This window comes from Tenrec ecaudatus, chromosome 3 (assembly GCF_050624435.1).
Source record: "Tenrec ecaudatus isolate mTenEca1 chromosome 3, mTenEca1.hap1, whole genome shotgun sequence".
NCBI classification, from domain to species: Eukaryota; Metazoa; Chordata; class Mammalia; order Afrosoricida; family Tenrecidae; genus Tenrec; species Tenrec ecaudatus.
The window spans coordinates 100335198-100358169 of record NC_134532.1 but is presented as its reverse complement, the minus strand read 5'-3'; the positions used below and the strand labels follow the sequence as shown (position 1 = coordinate 100358169).

Below are 22972 nucleotides of genomic sequence, written 5' to 3'. Positions count from 1 at the left end.
TCTCTAAAGCATTAACTATTCTGAAAAACATGCTAAAAGAACTCACTGCTAATGAGCCGATGCCGACTCACAGCGAGCCTACAGGACAGGGTAGAACTGCCCCTGTGAGTTTCTGAGACTGTCACTCTTCAGAGAATCAGGGAGCCCCATCTTTCTCCCGAGGAGGGGCTGGTGGTTTCAAACTGCTGACGTTGTGGATTGCAGCCCAGTGGGCTGCAATGGATTCCAACCACCACGCCACCAGCGCTCTGGAAAGACATCCTCACACTCTCCCTTCAGTGACGCCTGACTACATGGAAAGGATAGCTTGGGCACTGGGTCCTTTGCTACCCTTTTCACCTCCTCATGCACACGCCAAGCGATAGTCTCTTTAAAGAAACACTGATGTCAAAATTGAATGATCACACTATCCTCAGGGCAGTTCTGCCTTATTTTTTTTGTTATTACTGACCCTCTGATACGTTGTTATCAATTCCTTTCTTGCGAAGGTAAAGGTAGTAAGAGCACAGTTCATAGAAAAATTCCCTTATTCTGCAAACTCTCTTAAGGCACCCCCACTACAGCTAGAAGGCGGGAGGGGCGCAGTGCTGCCAGGGCAGACAGAAACTCTCAGGGCTTCAGTTCTGACAGCTCGGCTCTGCTCTTTGATAATGTGTTCGCATGTTCAAGTCTTCTCCATGTTCCTGCCATCTCGGTGGTATTTTCAGCTCTTCCATGCTGGAGAAATGGGGGAGTTTGCAAGGGAGCCGAATAGCCCTGAAGGGATATTCTGCCATACTTTAAAGTCCCTTCTAGAAAAATGGAGCACTTTATCCATTTGAACTCACAAATACATTTATTTCCAAAGAAAAATTCATGACCAGCTCCAGAACCCTGGAGATTCTGGCAAATTCTGAGATGACCACCTTATAACAAGTGATTGCAATAAAATCTGACCTAGGGACTCTTCGCTGGGCAGTGAAACTTCAGCTATAAGGACAGTAAACATACTTACAAAAATAACTCCTTTTGATGAGGATCTTCCAAACTGAACTGATTTTTTCCTATAAGTTCAAAGAATTCTCCTCGCCTCCTTGAAAATGAAAATATTTGGTAGTTAGGATGATTCTCTAGGCTCTTAAGTCTTTAGTCTTCAAAGACTCACAGAGTAAAAATGTGAGCAAAAAAAATCTCTAGTGGTTCCCACCCCTCCCCCCAATTTTAGAAGTGAATATAAAAAATACCACTTAAAATTCTGGGTACTTCACTGTCCTCATTTTAATAATCATTTTCTTTGGGTAAAATGCATAACCTCACATAATTTCTTAGCTAATTATAACATAATATAATTTCAAACAATAATCTTCATTTTATTTCTTGAACATTATTTTAAGAAAAAAATGATGAGAATTGCTTAAGATATTTTACGTGTATGGCACTGTAAGATCTACTGGGTTTTAATTTACTTTGTATGTCTTTTTAGGGCTTAGTATACACTGTATTACCTTTCTTAGGGCACAGGGTGAAAATGATAACATTTCAAATGATAACAAGATGATAATAACAACCTTTGATCAGTATAAAGTTGCTAAGTGCTAGGAAGGCAAAATAAGTAAATAAAAAACCCAAGTCACATGTAGGACCCAGAATCATTCAGTATGGAGGACTGGTCCTCAGTGACCAACACTTGTAAGGGTCCTGGAAAGTCATAAGGCAGAGCTGTTCTTTTCACAACATTTAAATTCCAGCAGGGACAAAGGACCAACAGCAGAGACGCTTACAGAACAAAACCGACTGTATGGAATGGGGTATCAACCACAAAATGCCTTATGGCGGGGCTTCAAGGCTTATGAAAAGATCATGAAACAAAGGTTCAGGGGAGAGGCCCACGCGGTCTGGAGAGGTGGTGCAGGAGATGCAATCATTTTCAAGTGACTGGAATTCTTATGCTCCTGTCATTCTGAATAAGCTGAAGTTTACCATCTTTTCTTTTATTCTCATTCATCTAAAAGTGCTCCAAAGATGAACGAAAATGAGACATGCAGGTTACTTCAGGAAAATACAACTGTGAGTGGGCAGTACAGGCCAAAGCACCATTTGATAAGAGTCAGTTGAGTGAGCAGGTGTGTCTGTGAAGTTGGTCTATTTGTTTCCACTCCCCGTAAGAGTGGCTAAAATCGTGGGCGTGAGTCCTCGTGCCCAGGGAGAGACCTCTTACTTGACACGTGCACCAAAGATCTCGGCAGAGGTACTGGAAAAATTCCACCTGCCCAGATGCAGGAGCCTATTCGCCAACTCCTATAAAGGCAGACCCCATAAGAAAGGGCACGTGTCCTCAGTATCATTCGAATGCGCAGCTCACTATTTGATTCAGTCACTTGAATGTGCATCGTTGAGAATTAAGAAATTCACGGATACACACACAAAGAAACACGAGTTGCTGGTTTGACTTTCAGCTCCTTCTTCCGCTCTCCCAGGCTTGGACGACAGCACCAGGGATTACGTGCGGCAGCTGTACGTGGAGGCGCAGGGGCAAAGATATAGAGGAAAAGCTGGAGGCCTACACAGTCTTTAGACCAGGCAGGCCTGGCCGGCTGGACAGTCTTTAGACCAGGCAGGCCTGGCCGGCTGGACACAGTCTTTAGACCAGGCAGGCCTGGCCGGCTGGACAGTCTTTAGACCAGGCAGGCCTGGCCGGCTGGACACAGTCTTTAGACCAGGCAGGCCTGGCCGGCTGGACAGTCTTTAGACCAGGCAGGCCTGGCCGGCTGGACAGTCTTTAGACCAGGCAGGCCTGGCCGGCTGGACACAGTCTTTAGACCAGGCAGGCCTGGCCGGCTGGACAGTCTTTAGACCAGGCAGGCCTGGCCGGCTGGACACAGTCTTTAGACCAGGCAGGCCTGGCCGGCTGGACAGTCTTTAGACCAGGCAGGCCTGGCCGGCTGGACAGTCTTTAGACCAGGCAGGCCTGGCCGGCTGGACAGTCTTTAGACCAGGCAGGCCTGGCCGGCTGGACAGTCTTTAGACCAGGCAGGCCTGGCCGGCTGGACAGTCTTTAGACCAGGCAGGCCTGGCCGGCTGGACACAGTCTTTAGACCAGGCAGGCCTGGCCGGTTGGATACAGTCTTTAGATCAGGCAGGCCTGGCCGGTTGGACACAGTCTTTAGATCAGGCAGGCCTGGCCGGCTGGACACAGTCTTTAGACCAGGCAGGCCTGGCCGGCTGGACAGTCTTTAGACCAGGCAGGCCTGGCCGGCTGGACACAGTCTTTAGACCAGGCAGGCCTGGCCGGCTGGACAGGCTCTTTTGCTTTGTGTGCGGCTCCAGGGACACAGCGGTTGGCACACATCTGAAACAACAGGGTGTTCTGTAAGCCCAGTGATAAGTGCACCAAGGGAGGAAGGTATTTCTGACTCTTTTGAAGAAACTGGAAATGTGAAAAACAGCTCTGCCCAGATAGTTGGTCTCATTAAAATCTAAGAAGTCTCCAATGTGGATTTCAAACATCTGGAACACTTCCAAGACCTATTTCTTGATCTCAGGGAATTTCTTTATACTTACTTAATAAACAGCGCCAGATCTGTGGCTAAAATAGCTTGCTTGATGATTTTCAACGTGGCCTTATATTCTTCGATGGAGAGCCCACTGAGGATCTGATTCCCCTTCATGGAAAAAGAGAACCGGTGTTAGCACTCCACCTGCAGAAGCGGCTGACACGTTGCTCAAAGCAGCAATAGTAAGCTGGGGAGAACAAAACCTAGAATTACTGTCACCTGTCTTGAAAACATGCCCAGTATTCTACACTCATGACCACAGAGGACACCTGCATCCATCAAAATAAATGCCATAACATGTTTTCCATTTACGCCCCCCGAGTCCTGTACCTTGTGATAGAAGAGAAGGCGGCTTCATCATAGTGGAACAGTCAATGGATGCATGTTGGCACTGTAGGTTAGGGATTGGGATGTGAACAGCAATGTTGGTGGTTCAACCCCCCCAGCCCCTCCTTGGGAGAAAGATGAGGCTGCCTGATTCTGTAAACCCAAGAGAGGGTCACTAAGAGGGGAGTCAAATGGCTGGCAATAAGCTTGGTGGGGTGTGTCTTAGAAACTCTAAACAGGTTGGTACAGGTTGGAATGAATTTGACGAGAGTGGTTGGTTTACGGATACTTCCAAGGCTTTATCCAGAGACCTAACATGTTTACGTTTCCTTTGGGCCGGTTTAACTGCGATATTGTCACAGCAAGTACAACTCTTAAAAACCAAAGTCACAGTACTGGACGTGAAAAGCAGAGTGGTGAGCTTCATAAACAACCGACTATTAAAAAGCTATTTCTCTATGGCTTTTGTAATACATAATAACATTTTAATATAATTGTAACCTGATCAATATTGAGAATGGCATGCATTCCTGAGGAATGTGTCACTATAGAGAGATAGTGGACACCAGCCAACGATGTGCTTACTGGTAGAATAAAGAAAACACGGGTTGAAACATCTACATTAAAAACAACAAAATCCTTGCATTGAGTGGCTTCTGACTCCAAGAACCCCACTGGACAGAGCAGAACAGGGTTTCCAAGGCTGTCAGTCTTTAAGGACACAGTCACATCTACCTCCTATGGAGTGCTTGGTGGGTTTGAACCACTCACCTTTTGGGTAAGCAGCCCATAGCTTCAACTACTACATCACCAGGGCTCTGGAAACATCTAAGAGGAACAGTTAATAGGTGGCCTAGTCACACAAATTCTTGCCTGTAAGTAAACATATTATCAGCTGCCACAGCATGGATTCTGATGTATGGCACCCCCATGTGTCCCAGCGTGGAATTTCATGCCACAGGGCTTTCAGAGGCTACCCCTGGTGACGTAGTGGGGTTATGCGTTGGGCTATTAATCACTAGGCCAGCAGTTCGAAACCACCAGTCGCTCCACAAAAGATAGGGCTTGCTGCTCTCATAACGATTTAGTCTCGGAAACCGGCAGGGGCGGTTCTACTCTGTCCTATAGCGTCGTCGTGACTCGGAATTGACTGGACGACAGTGAGTTTTAGTATCTGGCCTATCGTTATAAACAAGTCATCAGGCCTTTCTTTTGAGGACCCTCGGAGTGCACTGGAATTGCTACCTTTCTGGTGAGCAGCCGAACACAGGGACAGTTTGTACCACCCAGGGGCTCTCAGTTCAACACAGTGGCTCTATGATCTTGACCGGGGCAAAGCACACACTTAGGGACCCAAGAGCATGAAGATACCATCGGGACACTGAGTCAGGTATGCATTTGAAATCTCGGGCTGGGGAAAAGATGAGAGGCTTGGGAACAGAAGCTGTCAATGCAAACCGGGGAACTGTAGCGTGAGCTTGGTCGGGGCCCAAATACTTGGTCAGAGGTTTAACTAGATGTGCAATTGAGGCATATATCTTATCAATGACAAAAATCTAATTCTTACATATTAAATTATTTTGCGTTCTAGGCAAACCGTTCAGAAAATACCTTCTGGTAACTAGCGGAAGATACAACAGTTCATGTGGACATGGATCTGTCTCTTGGTGCTAAACTCTTACTTGCTCCCGCAACGTGTAGACCGTCATTGCTTGTGTAATGGTGCTTAGAAGCACAGAAAACATAGATGGGTCTTATAATTTGAGCTCAGTCATATCTACCAGCCAAATTCCGTGTATGTTAAGTAATAACACATCGCATAATAAATTATGCAATAATAGGCAGCTATGGTGAGCATATCCTTACATCTACACTTTTGGGGAAAAAACGAGTTAGCATATTTTCTTTCTTTAAAAACCCAAATTTGTAGCAAGGCACTGTGCCACCAGGGAGCCGTAAAAGATTAAAACAAGCAACATGCAGCGAAGCAGGCATGGGAAAGACACATGGTGCTCTCCAAGGAAGCAGCAGGAAGAAGCTGATGAGACAAAGGCCTTCCTGTGGAGCAGACAGAGAGCCTTCTAAGCTCTGGACTTGGAGAAAATAATTTCCGTTAAAGTCATCCACGTGCATTTCTGTTATAACAGAGACAAGCACATGGACAGCAAATCTAGAAGTTCCTGCTATAACACAACATGTCCATGCCTGAAAAGCCTCAGTTCTGAAGGATATTAATGATACACACACACACACACACACACACACACATCAATGAGTGCAAAAGCTGGTCTGTGTGGACAGGGACCATGCGGCTAGTACTTCATCACAGAAAGAGTGGAGTTGCTATTAAGCTGGCCCCGGAAGGAAGAGAAATTTGCTACGAGCCTGGAGACGTCCAAAGCAGGGCAGAGGGTCCTATGCACAAGTGCTCAGACTCCATTGCTGCTGTTGGGGCCATCAGGATGGCCCTGCCTTGCAGTGATTCCGGGTACAATGGAGTGAAGACGCTCACACTTCCTGAGCCCTTCCTATAACCATGGAGACCATTATTCCCACTGTTGCAGCCGCTGTGCAAGTCCAGCTCTCCCGGAGGGTCTTCCCCCTTTTCATTGATCCTCCAATTTATCAAGCATGACGTCCTTCTATAGGGACTGGTCCTCCTGCTAACATGTCCTAAGTACGTGAGAAGGTGAGTCATCCTTGTGTTTAAGGAGGGTTCTGGCTGTACTTCTTCCAAGACAGATGTCTTCGTTCTCCTTGCGGTCTATGGTACACTCAATGCTCTTCTCCAACACTGTAAGTCAAAGACATCAATTTTTCTCTGGCTTTCCTTAGTTGTTGTCCAGCTTAGGCATCCATATAAGGTGACTGAAAATACTGGGGCTTGGGTTAGTCACACCCTACTCTTTAAAGAGAGATCTGTGCTTTTGAACACTTTAAAGAGCTATTTTCCAGTAAACGTACCCAGCATATTACATTTTTCAATTTCTCAACTGCTGCTTCCACGAGCTCTAATTGTAATACACGTAAAACGAAACCAGTGGAAATTTCCGTATTTCATTATCCAGCTTGATACTGGTCTAACTGTGAGGACTTTTGTCTTCTTCGCATTGAGCTGTGATCCACACTGAAGGCTGTCTACTTTAGTCGCCATCGGCAAATGTATCAAATCTCCTTCCTTCCAGCACATCAAGCTGTGTCATTTGCATATTTCACGTAGCTAATGAGCCCTCTTCCAATCCTGATGCTAAATTCTTCCTCACCTTGCCCAGCTACTCAGTTTATTTGCTCAGCATCCAGACTGAATCAGTATGGTGAAAAGATACAGCCCTCAGACCCACCTTTCCTGACTTCAAACATGCAGCGTCCTCTGTCCTGCTGTCTCTTGGTCTGTGTACAGTTTGCGCATGTGCAAAGAGGTCTGGAATTTAGGTTCTTCATAATTTTATCCATAATTTGTTATAATCCACAAGGTGGAATGCCTTCGCACATTCACTAAACCCCAGGTCAATATCTTTCTGGCAGTCACTTTTTTCAGCCAAGAGCTGCCGGGCATCTCAGAGGACGGGAGACCCGAAGTCCAAAGTCAGAGCACTGACCCTAGAGGAAGCTTCTTTCTCGGTCGGCTCCTTTGCTCCGGCTGGCTGGTTTTCCTTCAATCCCCTTTCCATCTCACCATACACCCTACCTTCATCCTGCCTCATTAGTGTAACAAACACCACCAGATGGGATTAGAACCACAGGCACACAAGTTAGGAGTTACATATTTGGAGGAGGCGGGGCACCATTCAGTCCATAACACCAGGCAACATTTGGTCATTTTGGTTAGGTCAGGCAGTGAGGATCTTCAATGTTTTGGCTTTGCCTTCCTTACCCAAAAAGGGATAAAGTATGTTCAAGAATTTATGATGCTGGGAACAAATCCAAAACCTGAAAATACCACGGAGAGCCTCGGGCTCTGCGCGAGCGTCAGGAGGCACTCACTGGGCTGTTGAGAATCATCAAGCACTGGTCGAAGTGGTGGTGCTCCATGATGGAATGGCAGTAGAGCTGCGCCAGGGGGTGTTCGCTTCTGAAACATAGCAAGAAACACAATTTCCCCCATAGAAGTCGGGGTATCAATAGAGGGTTCTTATTGTGAGCCTCAAAGACAGTCTATAACATTCATAACATTGACAATTCCCCTCCTTGTTGATCAAAGGAAAACATGAGTCTATGTCTGGAAAACAATGAATACAATCAAACAGCAAATACCCACATAACCGTGGCTGGTTCGACAGAAGAACAATTTCATTTGCTTTGTGTTTGGATTCACTAAAACTAAAAGTAAGGAAGAGAGAAAGAGAACTTCCCTAAGCAATAGAGCAAAACAAAACAAAAATCTGATGAAATAGTTCTACAAATTATACTTCTCAATTTCAAAATGAAAACTGTTTTTAAAATTGGAAACAAATTCACATGTCCATATCTACGTTAAAATACTGACAAGGTTCCACTCATTAAAACAGGTGGCACACATTGCTAAGCTCTGAACTTGAATGGTTAAAACCTTATCATTTATTTCCCTTTTGATACACTTTGTGCTTGATCTGGTGTTTAATATTTTCTGGTGTTTTTTTTTCATATTGGGGTTTATGTTGGTTTTATTTTGTCACTGCTGGCAGCCTTCTTGGTTCTGTTAAGTATTTTTCTATGTTTTTCGTTACGTGAAACCAGGACAGGTGTAGCAAGAGATACACTAGCTACCAGGGTCCCGAGGGGTGCTGTGGGCGAGCTGTAGGGCAGAGCTGATGTCAGGGAGTTCAAGAAGGAAGACAATGCTCTGAACTGATGGTGGCAGCAATTGAACAGCACTGCGTGATACGACTGAACTGTGGAACGGTACGATGTCCGCAGTAGCTCCGAATGTAAACTGGTTTGGAACACAAATATGTTAAGCTCTCGATTCCTAATAAAAAAAACCTGGGAGTTCAAATCCACCCAGAGATATTTTGGAAGAAAAAGAGAGTGCGCGGCTGATCTGCTTTTGAAATGTCACGGGGCTGCCAACTCTAAACTACAGCTCTGCTCTGAAGCGCAGGGAGACTCTCTGAGTCAGACCGACACAGCGATAGCCCGTTTCCTTCTGGTTTGGTTTCTCTGAGAATAGAACCGACTGTGATGGGTTCCAGTGAGGTGCTTGATGGCAGGGGAGGGGGTGGGGTAGTCAGAGCACATGCCAACTATGTAAAAGGAGGCAGAGAGATAGGGGAGTCAGGGAGAGGGTTGGTCTCCATTCACCATACTTATTCAAGCTGTTTGCGGAGCAAATCATGCGGGAAGCTGGGCAGAAAGAGCAACACAACACGGCCACGGCCCAAGCTGGAGCACAGCCTCAGGCCTGCGCAGGCCGTTCCCAGACCAGGAGCGAGCTGTTCAAACAGAACAGAGGAGACTGCACGTTTCCAATCAGGAGAGGCGCGCGTCTGAGGACTGTATGTCTTCACCATGCTTGTCCTGTCTGTATGCTGTGAAGCTGGACAATGTGAGGAAGGACCAGGACCCAGCAGTGCTCTGTTCCACTGTCCATAGGGCCAACAGGAGTCGGAAACAACTCAATGGCACCGAAAAACCATTGGCAGGCAAGAAGCAGGCTACAAGCCCGAGCATAACGTGTAACAGCAGCAGGACCGGAGGAAGGCTTATGAACAACCTGCAGTCTGCAGACGACACACCGTGCTTGCTGGCAGCCAGGAGGGCTTGAGGCACTTGCTGATGGAAATGAAAGACCTCTGCCTGCAAGACGGATTACTACTACATGTAAAGAACACAGACATCTTCACACTTGGACCAAAAAGCACTATCAAAGTAAATGCAGCAAGACTGAAGTTGTCAAGGAATTCATTTTGTTTGGATCCTCAATCAACTCTCATCGAAGCAGCAGTCAAGAGACCACACAGCACACTGCGCAGCACAGAACTGCCGCACAGGTGCAAAGGAGAAAAGGGGTCACTTTGGAGACCAGTCACTTTGAAAACTAATGAACCCCGACTCAGACCGTAGTGTTTCCAACTGCCTCATATGCATGTGGAAGCTGGACAATGAATACGGCAGAAATAAAACAAGCATTTTAATGGTGGCATTTTCTATGGACTACCGGGAACAAACCGATCTGTCTTAGAAGAAATACAGCCAGAACGGTCCTCAGAAGTAAGGATGGCTAGACCGTCTCATGTCGTTTGGACATGCCATCAAGAGGGACTGGTTGCTGGAGAAAGATGTCACGCTTGGTAAGGCACATCAGCCGAACAAGGAAGACCCTCCCGGAGACAGACTGACACGGTGGCTGCGACCAAGGACTCAAGCTCAGCAGCCCTCGTGAGGATGGCGCGGGGTCTGACAGCGTTTCCTTCTGTTGTGCACAGGGCTGCTCTGCGCCAAAACCGACTCGGTGGCAGCAAAATCCACAAATGGGTCACACTCTGTGCTTCGTGCTGCACGCGGGGAAACCAAGGGATGAGAGAACATAAGCAGATCCATGAAAAAAAGTGAATTTGCTGGAAATAGGACTAGAGGTGGAGGCGTTACTTAAAGGGGCTTCTGGGAGGCATCTCCGGCTAGGAGAGTAGGGTGGCCGGAGCAGGCGTGATGAGAAGCGGTCACCTCATAGCTACGGGGGGTAGCTCGATAGGTCATGTATTCTGATACGGGGACCCAGGATGGATAGGGCGATGAAGAGAACAATATGAATGGTAAGGTTCTGCCCTGGGCAGGTGGGGGATGCTAGTCTCATTTTTGGTTAGGGCTGGGGGAAGGAAGGGAGCGATGAAGTATTGGTTCAGAAGTATTGGTTCTACATTGATTTTGATCACCCAAGTGATCACAGGTGGATGTTCATGCCTGAACACAGGTCTGCACTTGGAAAGAAAGGATGTAGGATGCATCAACAGACAGATGGCATTCCAGGCACGGGAGATGATGAGATTTTCCAGAGACACGGCCCAACAGGAGAGTAAAGGCTTCAGGCTAAGGAGGATCCATTCGCTTCCTTTCTCATCCTGTCTAGTGGTGGTCTGGAGGGCTAGGTATTGAGCTGCTGACTGCAAGGTCAGCAGTTTGAAACCACCCGTTTCTCTGTAGGACAAAGAGAAGCTTTCTACTCCCACAAGTATTTACAGTCTCAGGAACCTACAGGAGCAATTCCACTCTGTTCTATAGGGTTGCTATGAGTTAGTATTGATTCGATAGAACTGAGTTAGTATTATAGAGCTCTGGTAACTTAGCGAGTTTCGTGTGGGCCTGCTAACCACCAAGTCTGTGGATCCAGCTTCACAGTCAGTTAACAGGAGCAAGATGAAGAGTCCTGATCCGTAAAGATTTACAGCCTCAGAAACTTTGGGGGGTGGGGGGACAGTTTAACCGTCTACAGGATTGTTATGAGTTAGAATTGACTTGGTGGCAGTGACTTTAGAGGGTTTTTGTTTGTTCTGAGTTTTCCAGATTCCGTTATTTTGGCGACAGCATTTTCTCTTTATTCCGACTACATATGCTTAAGTCAACTTGGATTTAGCATCTGCACCCTTCCTCATTTCATCCCTTAGATTTAAAGGAAAATCTTATGAAGTATCTGCTCTTCTCATTCATCAACTTTATTCTGCCAGATATTAGCTGTTTATACATCTATCAGTCCATTGGACTGTAAACTTTTTACATTGAGAAATAGATATGTATCCGACAGCAGAGTAATGGCAGTAATTACAATTTACCGAGACTATAACTGTGCTAGGCGATTTGTATTTAATTTTGTCAATGACCCTGTAAATGTCCACCACGTTACAGTCCCATCTATCCCGCTTACTCCAGCCATTGATGTAGTGTCCAGCCACCTTCACCAGATGTCCTGCCGGTGACAATTAGAAGGAGCTGTGTGCCCTTGCCTGTCTGTCTGGATTACATCTCACTCTTGCCCCGAAGCTCTGTGACCCACTGGTTGGTGCCTACAGGAATTCTCTCTGCCCTCCATTCCTTGCCAGCAAGTTGAAGCCGACTCATAGCAACGCACAGTGCGGCTATAGGACAGAGTAGAACTGCCCCTGTGAGTGTCTGAGGCTGTAACGATGGAAACAGAAAGCCGGCTTTCTCCTGAGGAGTGACTGGTGGTTTCGAGCTGCTGACCTTGCCTTTGAAGTGTGGAAGAGGGAAAGCTTGATGGATCACCTTGAGCAACAATGGGAGCTAATGTTTCTCTTTTCATCTTCTCATTAAACTGTTCTGGGTCTCAATTCCTAAGACTCTTCCCAAGAGTTGGGTAGCCTTGAGCACCAGTTGTCTACAAGGGGACCAACCCCAAACTCCAAACAGTGCCATTGAGCCATCCGGACTCACAGTGACCCCTTAGGGGGTGGGTAGAACTGTGAACTCTCTGGGTGGGTGTTTGAGACTAAATCTTTTACAGGAGTAGAAGGCCTCATCTTTCTACCGCGGATTGGCTGGGCATTTCGAACCGCTGACCTCTGCAGTTAGCAGGTTAGTGTGTAATCCACTATGCCACTGCAGCCCCTCTTCCTAGTACTGGCTATTCCTTCTTTCACCTTGCACCCCCACCTCTCTGTTCCCCAGGATCACATTCACAAATAACCTGAAGGTACGTGAGCTTTTGTCTAAGGCTGTGCTTCTGGAGTAAGCCACAGGGGGACGTCTCTAAAATGGACATTATTGTTGTAGTTACAGTTCAGATGGACACAAATCCTGAGTTTCTGACATTCAAGTTCCATCGAAGTGGAGCAGCTAGGATTCAAACAGCATCCCTGTTCTCCGGGGTTCACAGGAGTAAGACACAGCAGAAGCGCCCTGCCCCTGGTCAGAGACAGCAAGGGAAGGCAAGGAGAGGGGGCAGGACACAAGCACGTGTTGGACGCCAAACACGCTGCGATCTCGACACCAAATGCTTTATTTTCTTAGATGATGCAGAACGGACTGTTGGTCATTAGAGGATAATCTTAGTTTGTGAGCTAGATGGATGCAAATGAAGTGTCTGCCGTTGCTTACATTCTAAAAATACCAATTCATGAAAGAATGAGAGGGTGACAGATGCCCTAAGTTCCCTGTTTACAAAGATACTCATGGAAACCAGTGTATTATACATCCTGTAGTTTTTCACCCCTCTCCAACACAGGGCTACATGGCCTCTTGCTCATCAGAAGGACCCATTAAACCATGACCGCTGCAGAATTTGGTTCCCGCATTAAACTGAGCATTCAGAGACTGGCAAGCCCTCCCTGGAATCTCCTCCTGTCCTACACAGTCGTCTGAGAGTGGCATTAGGATGGCACGCATGTAGAAATCAGATCGGTATTCCAGCAAGGGTACACACAAAGCCTTAAGAACCCGTAGAAAATAAAAGTCTGATAAGGAAAACAATTTTACCACTGCAGAATCCCTCTTCTCCCTGATTCTAACCAGGAAAAGCCTTGATTTTCACTCCTATTCATTGCTCTGGACGCGAATCTTCTAATGACTTCTTGGTAACTCCATTAAATTTCTTATCATCATTTCGTCTCCAAATCATCATTATTGTCTTCTAATGATTAGGGGTTATATTTTGACTACCTAGACTCCCCCCCCCCAAAAAAAACCAGGCCACCACTTATTTTTGCTTGTATTCTCTAATCAGACATGATGCCCCAGATACTCAGGCTGATGATCCCTTTGATCTTTGGACCCAGTTCTTTGACCTCCTCTTCAAGTCAACAAGAAGGGCTCACTTCTTTTTTCCACAGCTACTACGTACAAGAGACTGCATTAGCCTAGTGGTTTTGCCATCCTCTACCTGCTCCATCATGTAACAAAGCCTTATCTTAAACTCCCACCTGTCATGAAGAGCACACCCTCTGGAACTGGTAGTAACAGGAAGCCAGGTGGTGTAGTGATTATGCATTGGGCTGCTAACTGCAAGGTCAGCAGTTTGAAACCACTAGCCTCTCCCTGGGAGAAGGTTCCGGGAACTCACAGGGGTAGATCTGGCCTGTGAGTTGGCAGGAGCTCAATGGCAGTGAGTTTGGTTTTGGTTTAATGCCCCAAGTCAGCACTTTACATTTACCACATTCCTTATGAAACCCTGATTAGGAACCTATCATTATTCTGTTACCCAGAGAGTGAACCGGTGGACCAAACAAGTGCCAGGATTTTCCCAAGGTCCCATGATAAGAGGAGTCTGGGAGTCCGGCTTCAGAGGCTGCCCTTACCTCTCATAAGCACTGCAAGATGGACTATGGCCTAACTGAATGTGAGAGGGAGTGCAGTCGATCCTTGGACAACAGGGGGTCAGAGGCACCAAGCCCTTGTGCAGCTGAAAATCCCTGTATAATTTTGACTCCCTGAAACTTAACTTCTCATTGGCTACTGTTGTCCAGAAGCCTTAGCGGTACCAGGAAGAGTCCGTTACACAGATTCTGAGTGTTTTATGCATCCTCCACTGAACCCACTCAAGCGTTTCCTTTCTTTCGTCACAATGGTCCATAGGCTGGATGCGTTTATCCTGAAACGGCGGGCAACCACAGCTGCAGACCGCAATTGAGAGTACTTTCTGACGAATTCCGGTTGTCCTAGGAAGGCCAGGGCTTCTCTCCAGTCGCTGCCCGAGAGCACTTTCAGCAGCCCTGGGTGCCCTTTGTATTCCGCCCGATGTCATCATTTAAGGTTGGAGGTATGGCAGTCACCACGGTGAAACATATTTGAGAATTGCAAGATCATGTTTTTGTGGGTGTAATATGCAATTTACTGGGGTGAGAAATTGTTAAATCATGTGGAGATGATAGGGGACCACAGCAGTTTTTTTGGTTTTAATTTAAATCCACGTTTGAGTGGAACCATGCAGTTCAAGCCTGCTATGCCAGGGCCAATAAAAATCAAACCAAACTCCTTGCCATTGAGTTTGTGCCAACTCAGGGTGACCCTATAGGATAGGGTAGAACTAACTGCCCTGTGAGTTTCCGAGGAGGTAATTAATTCTTTATGGGAATGGAAAGACTCATCTTTAGTCCTCGGAGTGGCTGGTGGTTTCAAACTGCTGACCCTGTAGCTAGCAGCTCAATGAGTAAGCACTACGCCACGAGGGCTCCTCAAGGGTCAACCGTCACTGTGCAAAGGGCCCCGGGGGCACAGTGGTTGGAGCACTTGGCTGACAAGCGGGCTGGCAGTTGGAACCCACCAGCCACTCTGTGGGAAACAGATGAGGCTGTTGACTTCTGAAAAGACACGCAGCCTTGTAGGATCGCTAGGAGTTAGCATTGGCTCAAAGGTCAGGGGTTTTTACAGTAAATGTTGTTCTCTTCGTCCTCCTCCGCCACCACCACCATCACCACCACCTATACCATCAACACCACCACCACCACCACCATCAATGCCACTGAGCTACAGAGAAATGTTATTCTTATTCAGGTCGACAGTCTCTCCACATCTCCAACCTCACTATCTCATGCTTGGCCAAACTGGACTCTACTTCCTTTGAACTTAGAAAAGTGTTCATTTATTTGGTCATTTAAGTCTCAGATCCAGTGGCTCTCTATAGCCATTGAACCTGCCCTTCATTGCAGATGACTCCTGTTCCTCTTCATAACCAGAGAAGATCCAGAAACAGAGAAGTTCTCTTAATACAAATGCACATTGTCTCACAGAGGCTACTAAAAAAATCTTCCCCACCCCCTCAAACTCTTCCCCACCCCTGATTCTCTTAATTTTTATAATAGCAAACATTTCTTTGACCTTTTTTCATTCACTCCAAACCAAGTCAACTGTGATGGATCTGATTTCAACTCACCCTAATACTGGAAGACTGCGCAGAACCAGCCCTGCGGGGCGTTTGAGATTAGACCGTATTCATTATTTTCTCCTCCGTGTCAAACTTGTCCTTCAAAGCGCCACTCACTCTTCCAGGAAAAAGCCCGCCGCATAGGTGTTCCTAGACATCTTGACCTTTCCCCCCTCTGCAGACCTTACATGCTCTTCCAGACCCAACCTGCGCCTCACTTCCTCCATTAATAGTGGAGATGGAGTCTACTCGTCTTGACCGATTTCCTTCCTCGCTGAGCACTCTTACAGTCAATGTCGTTACACTACTCGGGACTTAGATGCTCCCCCACACCCGCATAGATCACTCGTTTTTGAAATGAGAATATAAAATGCCACAAGGCATGAACCACATTCTGTACGTTGACAGCTCTCTCGCTGTGTAGCAGAATATCAAGGCCCTAAAATAACTGCCCATTCTTCTTTCCCTGTCTAATCTTGTAACATACCAAACCTGAATCTCACCACGCCAATGCCCGGATAGCCTCCTTGCATTGGCTGCAGCCCAAATACTGGCAATTTCCCTATGCCATCCAAGCGTTAAAACTGTGTTTTGTCTAATGGATGTCTGTACACCAGCCATTTTGTTCTTGTCACTGCCTCTCTAAAAAATAATCATGCAATGCCCATGTGAACTATCTTTGAAGCATGTGTGCGAAATATAAGCACAGCCAGTGGGCAGTCTACCGCCAACATTTCCCTGCCGCATTTACAGCCCCTCCCACAACGCTAGTCTTCCTAATCCAAGAGGGAGTCAAAGCAGGGCTTCCTAGCCCAAATGTAGTTGATGACCAGGACCTCAAGAAAGGAGAATTCCGGTGCCTAACTTTGCCACCCCGAGGGGTCTGGTTCTTCCGGGTGTGTTTTTAAAGCCTTACTTCCGTGGCTCCTTTTACTGTTTGACTTTTCTTTCCACACACATTTGAATATCTGATTGAGGTCCTCGGACACTGTACCGTTTCAGAAATGAACACTCCACACGGGCATGTTCGTGGTTTGTTTACGCTCTTATGAGTCCCCATGGAAAAGAGAATCCTACTTTAATTTACCACAAAGGAAAGAAAGACTCAAAGAGCCACCCCTGGAAAATTCTTGGTTTCCTTGACCACAGGGATGTCGGAAAGATAGACATCTCTGAAACGACACTGACTGCTTTAAAAGCATTATCATCACGCAGTGGAAGATTGCTCTGTGGTGTGTGCGAAAGCACAATTTTGCAGTCTCTGACATTTTTCCCAGGACTTTTTTTTTTTTGTGTGTGTGGAGAAGATGACGTTTCTCCAGATGTTTTTCCGGGTAAGCATTTAAAATAAACACAGGAAAAAAATAGCTGAGTGATTTTTATTTTTTCTCACTCCAAAGTAAGACAATATAGCATCTTGGCACAATAAGAGTCATCTGCAGACCAATACTATTATGCTAGTCCTGGGGCAGAGAGGACTAATCACAGGACGGCGCTGATCTGTGGCATGCCATGTCGTGCTGTGCCGTGCGGGCTGACCCAGTGCTACCCACCCTTCCATGTGGATGCTGCGCTCAGAACCATGCCTGTGTATTGTGAGGCTCGGGAACAGACTCACATGCCAAAGCATGTCACCCAGTCAGTTCTCTCTGGACGTTAGATTTTAAAAAGGAAAAAGCCTATCTCAGACACTCGGGCGAGAGCCTGCTATCTTTTCCCATCCAAAGGTCGGCAGATGACATGCTGCTGCCTTACTGCCATTCCTTTGCCGTGAAGTTTTCCATCCATCATACAGATTATGCGGGGAATTTGATTAGACAGTGTTCTGAAAGCCTCTCAAGACATCTGGAATTTCCTTCAGGCATCTATTGATTAATTGCATCACTCAAAGAACTGAAAACAAACTCACTATTAACATGTAGCTTTCTAGTTAATTTGCTGTAGGAAAATATCAATGTCAAAATGTTGAACACAAGCAATGTTGCTGTTATCATCTCATCTGTCACTGCAAATGTCACTGACGTTTGGCCCTTCAAGGAGTCTCAAGCTCTTCTCTGGAGGGTAGCATCTGACGGGCAATATCAGCGGGTGCAAAGAGGCCGTGCGGTGATCATGAGCATCTGAGGCCAAGAATGATTCACCACCAAGCCTGTCTCAAGCACTCTACCTGACACTGATGCATGCGATTTGTTAAAACTCACATCAACCCTATGAAGAACAGAATTATCTCCATTTTCTAGATAATTAAAAAATTCTTTTTAATTGCAGAAAATTGAGTCACACAGGGCCTGTGGAACAAAGCCAAGATTTGAATCCATGCCTGCTGCAGATCCTGGTACTGTAGGGCCACCCCAGCTTTGTTTAGACCAGAAGTCTTCTTCAACTGAGTACATTCCGAGTACCAAGTACAAGCTAAACATGTCTCAAACATACATATATTCTCAATTCCAGGTAATATTCTACTTTTTTGGAACAAGTCTCAATAGTGTTCTTGAGCAGGGTCTATGGAAGCAGAGGCAACATGCCTGGTAAATATCTAAAGATATATACAATGCTGAGCATAAATCATTTTCTTTCAGGCCAGTAATTTTACTTCCCTACTCCATCCCAATACTGGGTTGATATTTTTCCCCATTTCCCTTAAACATAATCAGATTACATATGGCGCTTGGAGCAACCAAAACTCTGTACCACAAACGTTACTGTGACTTTTCACCTAGAGGCACAAAGCCCCACAATTCAGCAGGGGCACCTTCTTCTTTCACTTGGAGAAACAGGCTTACCGCTGGATGTAGGAGTTATTCACGCCGCGGTGATCCAGGTCATGGCTCAGTGTAGCAATCAGCAATGCAAGGGTCTCCAGGTCCGTCAACCTGCCCTGCGTGGCCAGAGACAATGGCGGGGGGGGGGGGGGGGGCGGAGGAGGCAGAGAAAAGCCATTGATTATCTGTCCTTATCTCAGTAATCATGGGTTTGATCTCAGTATTTAATGAATGTGTCATATGGTTACACACAAAAAACTGAAGCTAGAATCATCTTCGGTAGGGAATGCAAAATACTTGTCTTGCCGGATGGGGTTATTAAAATGTCACTCCTCATAGTAACTACCGCTGATTCTCAATTATCCACCTCACTCACATACATGTATAGATGAAATACTTCAGTAGCGCAAGAGCAGCCCTGGCGGGATAGTGGGCCATGCACTGAATTGCCAACCACAGGGTCAATGGTTCAAACCCACCAGCTATGCTGCAAAAGATAGATGAGGCTGTCTGACCTCATAAAGCTTTTAAGTCTTAGAAACACAAAGGGGCTGTCAGTCACTATAGGTCCGAATTGACTCATTGGCAGTGAGGTTGGTTTTGAGTCTGGTGGGTGCTGGCAGCGAAGTACTGGACAACTAGTCAAAAAGCTGGCGCTGAGCACCCACCTAGAACTGGTCTGTTCTCACGAAAGTCACAGCCTAGGCAGTCCTAAGGAGCAACTTTCTCTGCCACCATGAGACCGAAAAGATGTGATGGCAACTGACAGCACCAACAACATAGAAGGAATAATCATAAAACTTTAAATCATTGTTTCCTTTCTGACTTTTCATACCCTGCACACTCTGCTATGAGTTACTGTATCCTCAAGGGAGGTAAACAGTGAATATTAAGCAAAACGACAGAACAAAGATAACTAGAAACAGAAAAAATGAAAACATATTCCCCAAAGGCAAATAGAGGTTATTTCCAACATCTGTCATATGTATTCTTTATGCTACTTTTCTCTTGTATTACTAAGAAAGCAAGAAAAACGTTGAAATCATGAGCGTCTCCATTCTGCTGGCACCCTCAGCTCTGCACAGGCCGCCTGACGCACACACGGATCCTCGTTTTGTCATTCCTAACAAGATGCCAGGGCCGCCTTCTGTGGTGTAATACTCCTGACCTTCCTACATCCCAGCAAACATAGCCTATCCCTAATAAATGTCTGCGACAGCAGGAAAATGAGGCTATGACCTTTCATTTGGTTTCTCTGAGAGCATTTTACCTCTTGTAATGCCGCAGAAACAAAAAGAATAATATTTAGAATTTAGTAAAGCAAAAAGGAAAAACACAGGTAAAGGCAAAGAAGCTGTGAATTAAACCAGACGTGTGATGGATAGATGCCTACAGTGATTCGCCAGGACGGAAAGTTGGTTCTTACTTAAACTGGAATCTAAGGGCAGGGCTATGAGTGAAATTTAGCCTGGAAGGGAATTATGATGGGATGAAATTCCTTCATACAAGTCTTCCACCCATGTGTCTGCATCGTTGTTCTTAGATGTCATAGAGACAGTTCCAACAATAACAATGTTATGCACACCGAATGAGACACTGTCTGGTCCTGCGTCATTCTCACAATTGTTCCTACACCTGAGCCCACTGTGGCAGTCACTGTGTCGGTCCATGTCCTTCTTCAGGGACTGGTCTTTCCTGACGACACGTCCGAAGTATGGAGTTTCACCACACTTGCCACTAAGGAGCATTCTGGCTGTACTTCTTCCCAACCAGACTGGTCTGTCCTGTTGGCAGACCACATTGAATACTCTTCTCCAGCACCACAATTCAAATGATGGATCCTCCTTCGGGTTTCCATATTCAATGTCCAACTTTCATATGTATACGAGGCAATCGGAAACACCATGGCATGGGTCAGGAGCACCTTAATTCTCAAAGTAACATCCTTGCTCTTCAATACTTTAAAGAGATCTTGTGCAGCAGAGTTACCCAATGCAATGCTGTCTCCGAGTCTATGCTTTTGCTAGGTGGCACCAAGTCCACGTCGACCCATAGCAACCCTATGCACAGCAGAACGAGACATTACAGGGTTCTGCTCAACCTTCACAATTCTCCCTATGCCTGAGCCCATTGGGGCAGCCATGATATCGATCCTCATCCAGGGCCCTCCCCTTTTTTGTGTCCCCTCCACTTTAGCACACATGATATCCTCCAGGGACTGGTGTCCCAATACATCCAAAATATGTCAGATAAAGCCTCCCCATCCTTGCCTTTAAGGAGCACTCTGGCCTTACTCCTCAGGGTAACCACTACCAAATGATTGGGTGGGACTATGCAAATAGGGTGGGTGTAACACTGAGAGAGGGTCAGTTTTCAGCGCCAGCCCCTGGCTATAAGGGCGGCGGGCCATCTTTGAAGCAGCTGTGGAGAAGAAACAGTGAGGACCTTGGAAGAGCACATTCAGGGTCTCTGTCAGAAGTGGCAGAGGCCACCGAGAGCAGGTGAATCCCAGACTGTGGGTTACCCCACCCACCCCTCCTTATCTGGCATGGATGTCGAGTGGTTTGGGAGCAAAGGTTGGTGCCAGAAAGGTAAAGCAGGAGGGATCATAGAGGCTTGACTGACCCCTGCCTTGTGGCGATGAGGAAGCCAAAGGAAGTCAGGTATGTCTGCCTCCAGGACTATTTGTTGCAGGACTCAATGGATTGAATATGTCCTTCATTGCAGAGCCAATGGATATGAGATCAAATGTCTATGATTCAAATTGTTAGGTGTCATCGAGTCAGTCCCAACCCAGTGACCTTATGCACAACAGAATGAGATACTGCCCAGTGCTGTGCCGTCCTGATGATTGTTCCTATGCCCGAGCCCACTGTCATGGCCGCTGTGTCAGCCCCTCTTCCTCTTTGTCGCTGCCCCTCTGCTTTAGCAAGCATGATGCACTTCTCTAGGGTTCGGTCTCTCCTTACAACATGAAGTCTTACCATGCTGGCCTATGAGGAGCTCTCTGGCACGGCGTCTTCTAAAACACATTTCTTTGTCCTTTTAGCAGTCCACGGTCCTTTCAACATCCTTCTCCAGCACCATTCACGTACTTTGATCCTTCTTTGGTCTTCCTTATTCAATATTCAACTCTTTCCCCACATCATTTTATTGGGGGCTCATACAGCTCTTATCACAATCCATACATATATCCATTGTGTTAATCACATTTGTTTCCCTCATCATTCTCAAAACATTTGCTTGATTGCTTGCTTTTTTAATCATTTTATTAGGGGCTCATACAACTCTTATCACAATCCATACATACACCAATTGTGTAAAGCACATTTGTACATTCACTGCCCTCATCATTCTCAAAACATTTGCTCTCCACTTAAGCCCCTGGCATCAGGTCCTCATTTCCCCCTCCCTTCCACACCCGCCTCCCTCAAGAACCCTTGATAATTTATAAATTATTATTTTGTCATATCTTGCCCTCTCCGACGTCTCCCTTCGCGGACTTTTGTGTTGTCCGTCCCCCAGGGAGGAGGTCACATGTAGATCCTTATAACTGGTTCAATATCCAACTTTCACATACAGATTAAGGCCATGGAAAATACCATGGCTTGGATGTGCCTCAGTCCTCAAAGTAACATCTTAGCTTTTCAACACTTTAAAGAGGTCTTGTGCAGTAGATCTACCCAATACAAGGCATTGTTTGATCTCTTGATTGTTGCTTCTATGAGCATTGATTGTGGTCCAAGCAAGACAAAATCCTTGACAGCTTCAATCCTTTCTCCATTTATCATGATGTTACCTATTGGTCCAGTTGTGAGGATTTTGGGCTTTTTAACACTGCGTTTTAATCCATGCTGAAGGCTGCAATCCTTGATCTGCATCAGCAAGTGTTTCAAGTCTTCCTTATTTTCAACAAGGAAGATTGTATCTGTAAACCGCAGGTTGTTACTAAACCTTCCTCCAAACCTGATGCCACAGTCTTCTTCATATAGATCAGATTCTCCGGCTATGTGCTCAGCATACATACTGAATGTATATGGTGAGTGTACTTGAGTTCTTGTAACTTTGACTGATGAACTGGATTCACACTGACAAGAGTAAATAGGGATCAGACAGGAATAGGTAAGGTTTCACTGTGGTATGTAAGGTTGAAATCGACTTAAAGTGAAAATCCACTTCAGAGCAAATACTAACATGAACAACATGAGCTAGACCGGGACCGCTGAAGAACAGAAGACTCTGGAATCCTGGTCTCCAAAGTTCAGAGTCTTACTTTAGAGTAGGTGGAGCATGAGAAAATAGGTTTATTTTTATCTTAATAATATCGTAGAATTTTTCTCTGAAGAAAATCAGTATTTGCCCAAAGACTAGTTGAGTGTAACATAAATTTAAAAAAATTAAAAATATGTCATATATATTACATGAGATTATATATACTATATATACTCCTGTATAAGTCAAGTTTTTCAGCACCAAAAATGTGCTGAAAAACTGGGGTTCGGCTTATACACGGGTCAGTGGTACCCCAGAGAGGTGTGACATCTCGCAGCTGATTGCCATTC

The 22972-nt window shown here is 46.0% G+C and overlaps 1 protein-coding gene across 1 annotated transcript in view; it reads right to left on the bottom strand.

Annotated features, from left to right (window-relative positions):
• The window catches only part of PDE5A (phosphodiesterase 5A), a 130846-nt gene that overhangs the window by 17116 nt on the left and 90758 nt on the right, over positions 1-22972 (bottom strand). The window contains exons 13-16 of the mRNA XM_075543866.1: positions 18432-18526; positions 7845-7932; positions 3541-3641; positions 995-1072 (exon numbers count right to left, since the gene is read on the bottom strand). Coding sequence (XP_075399981.1) covers positions 995-1072; positions 3541-3641; positions 7845-7932; positions 18432-18526 — 362 coding nt within the window. The remainder of the gene's footprint in view (positions 1-994; positions 1073-3540; positions 3642-7844; positions 7933-18431; positions 18527-22972) is intronic.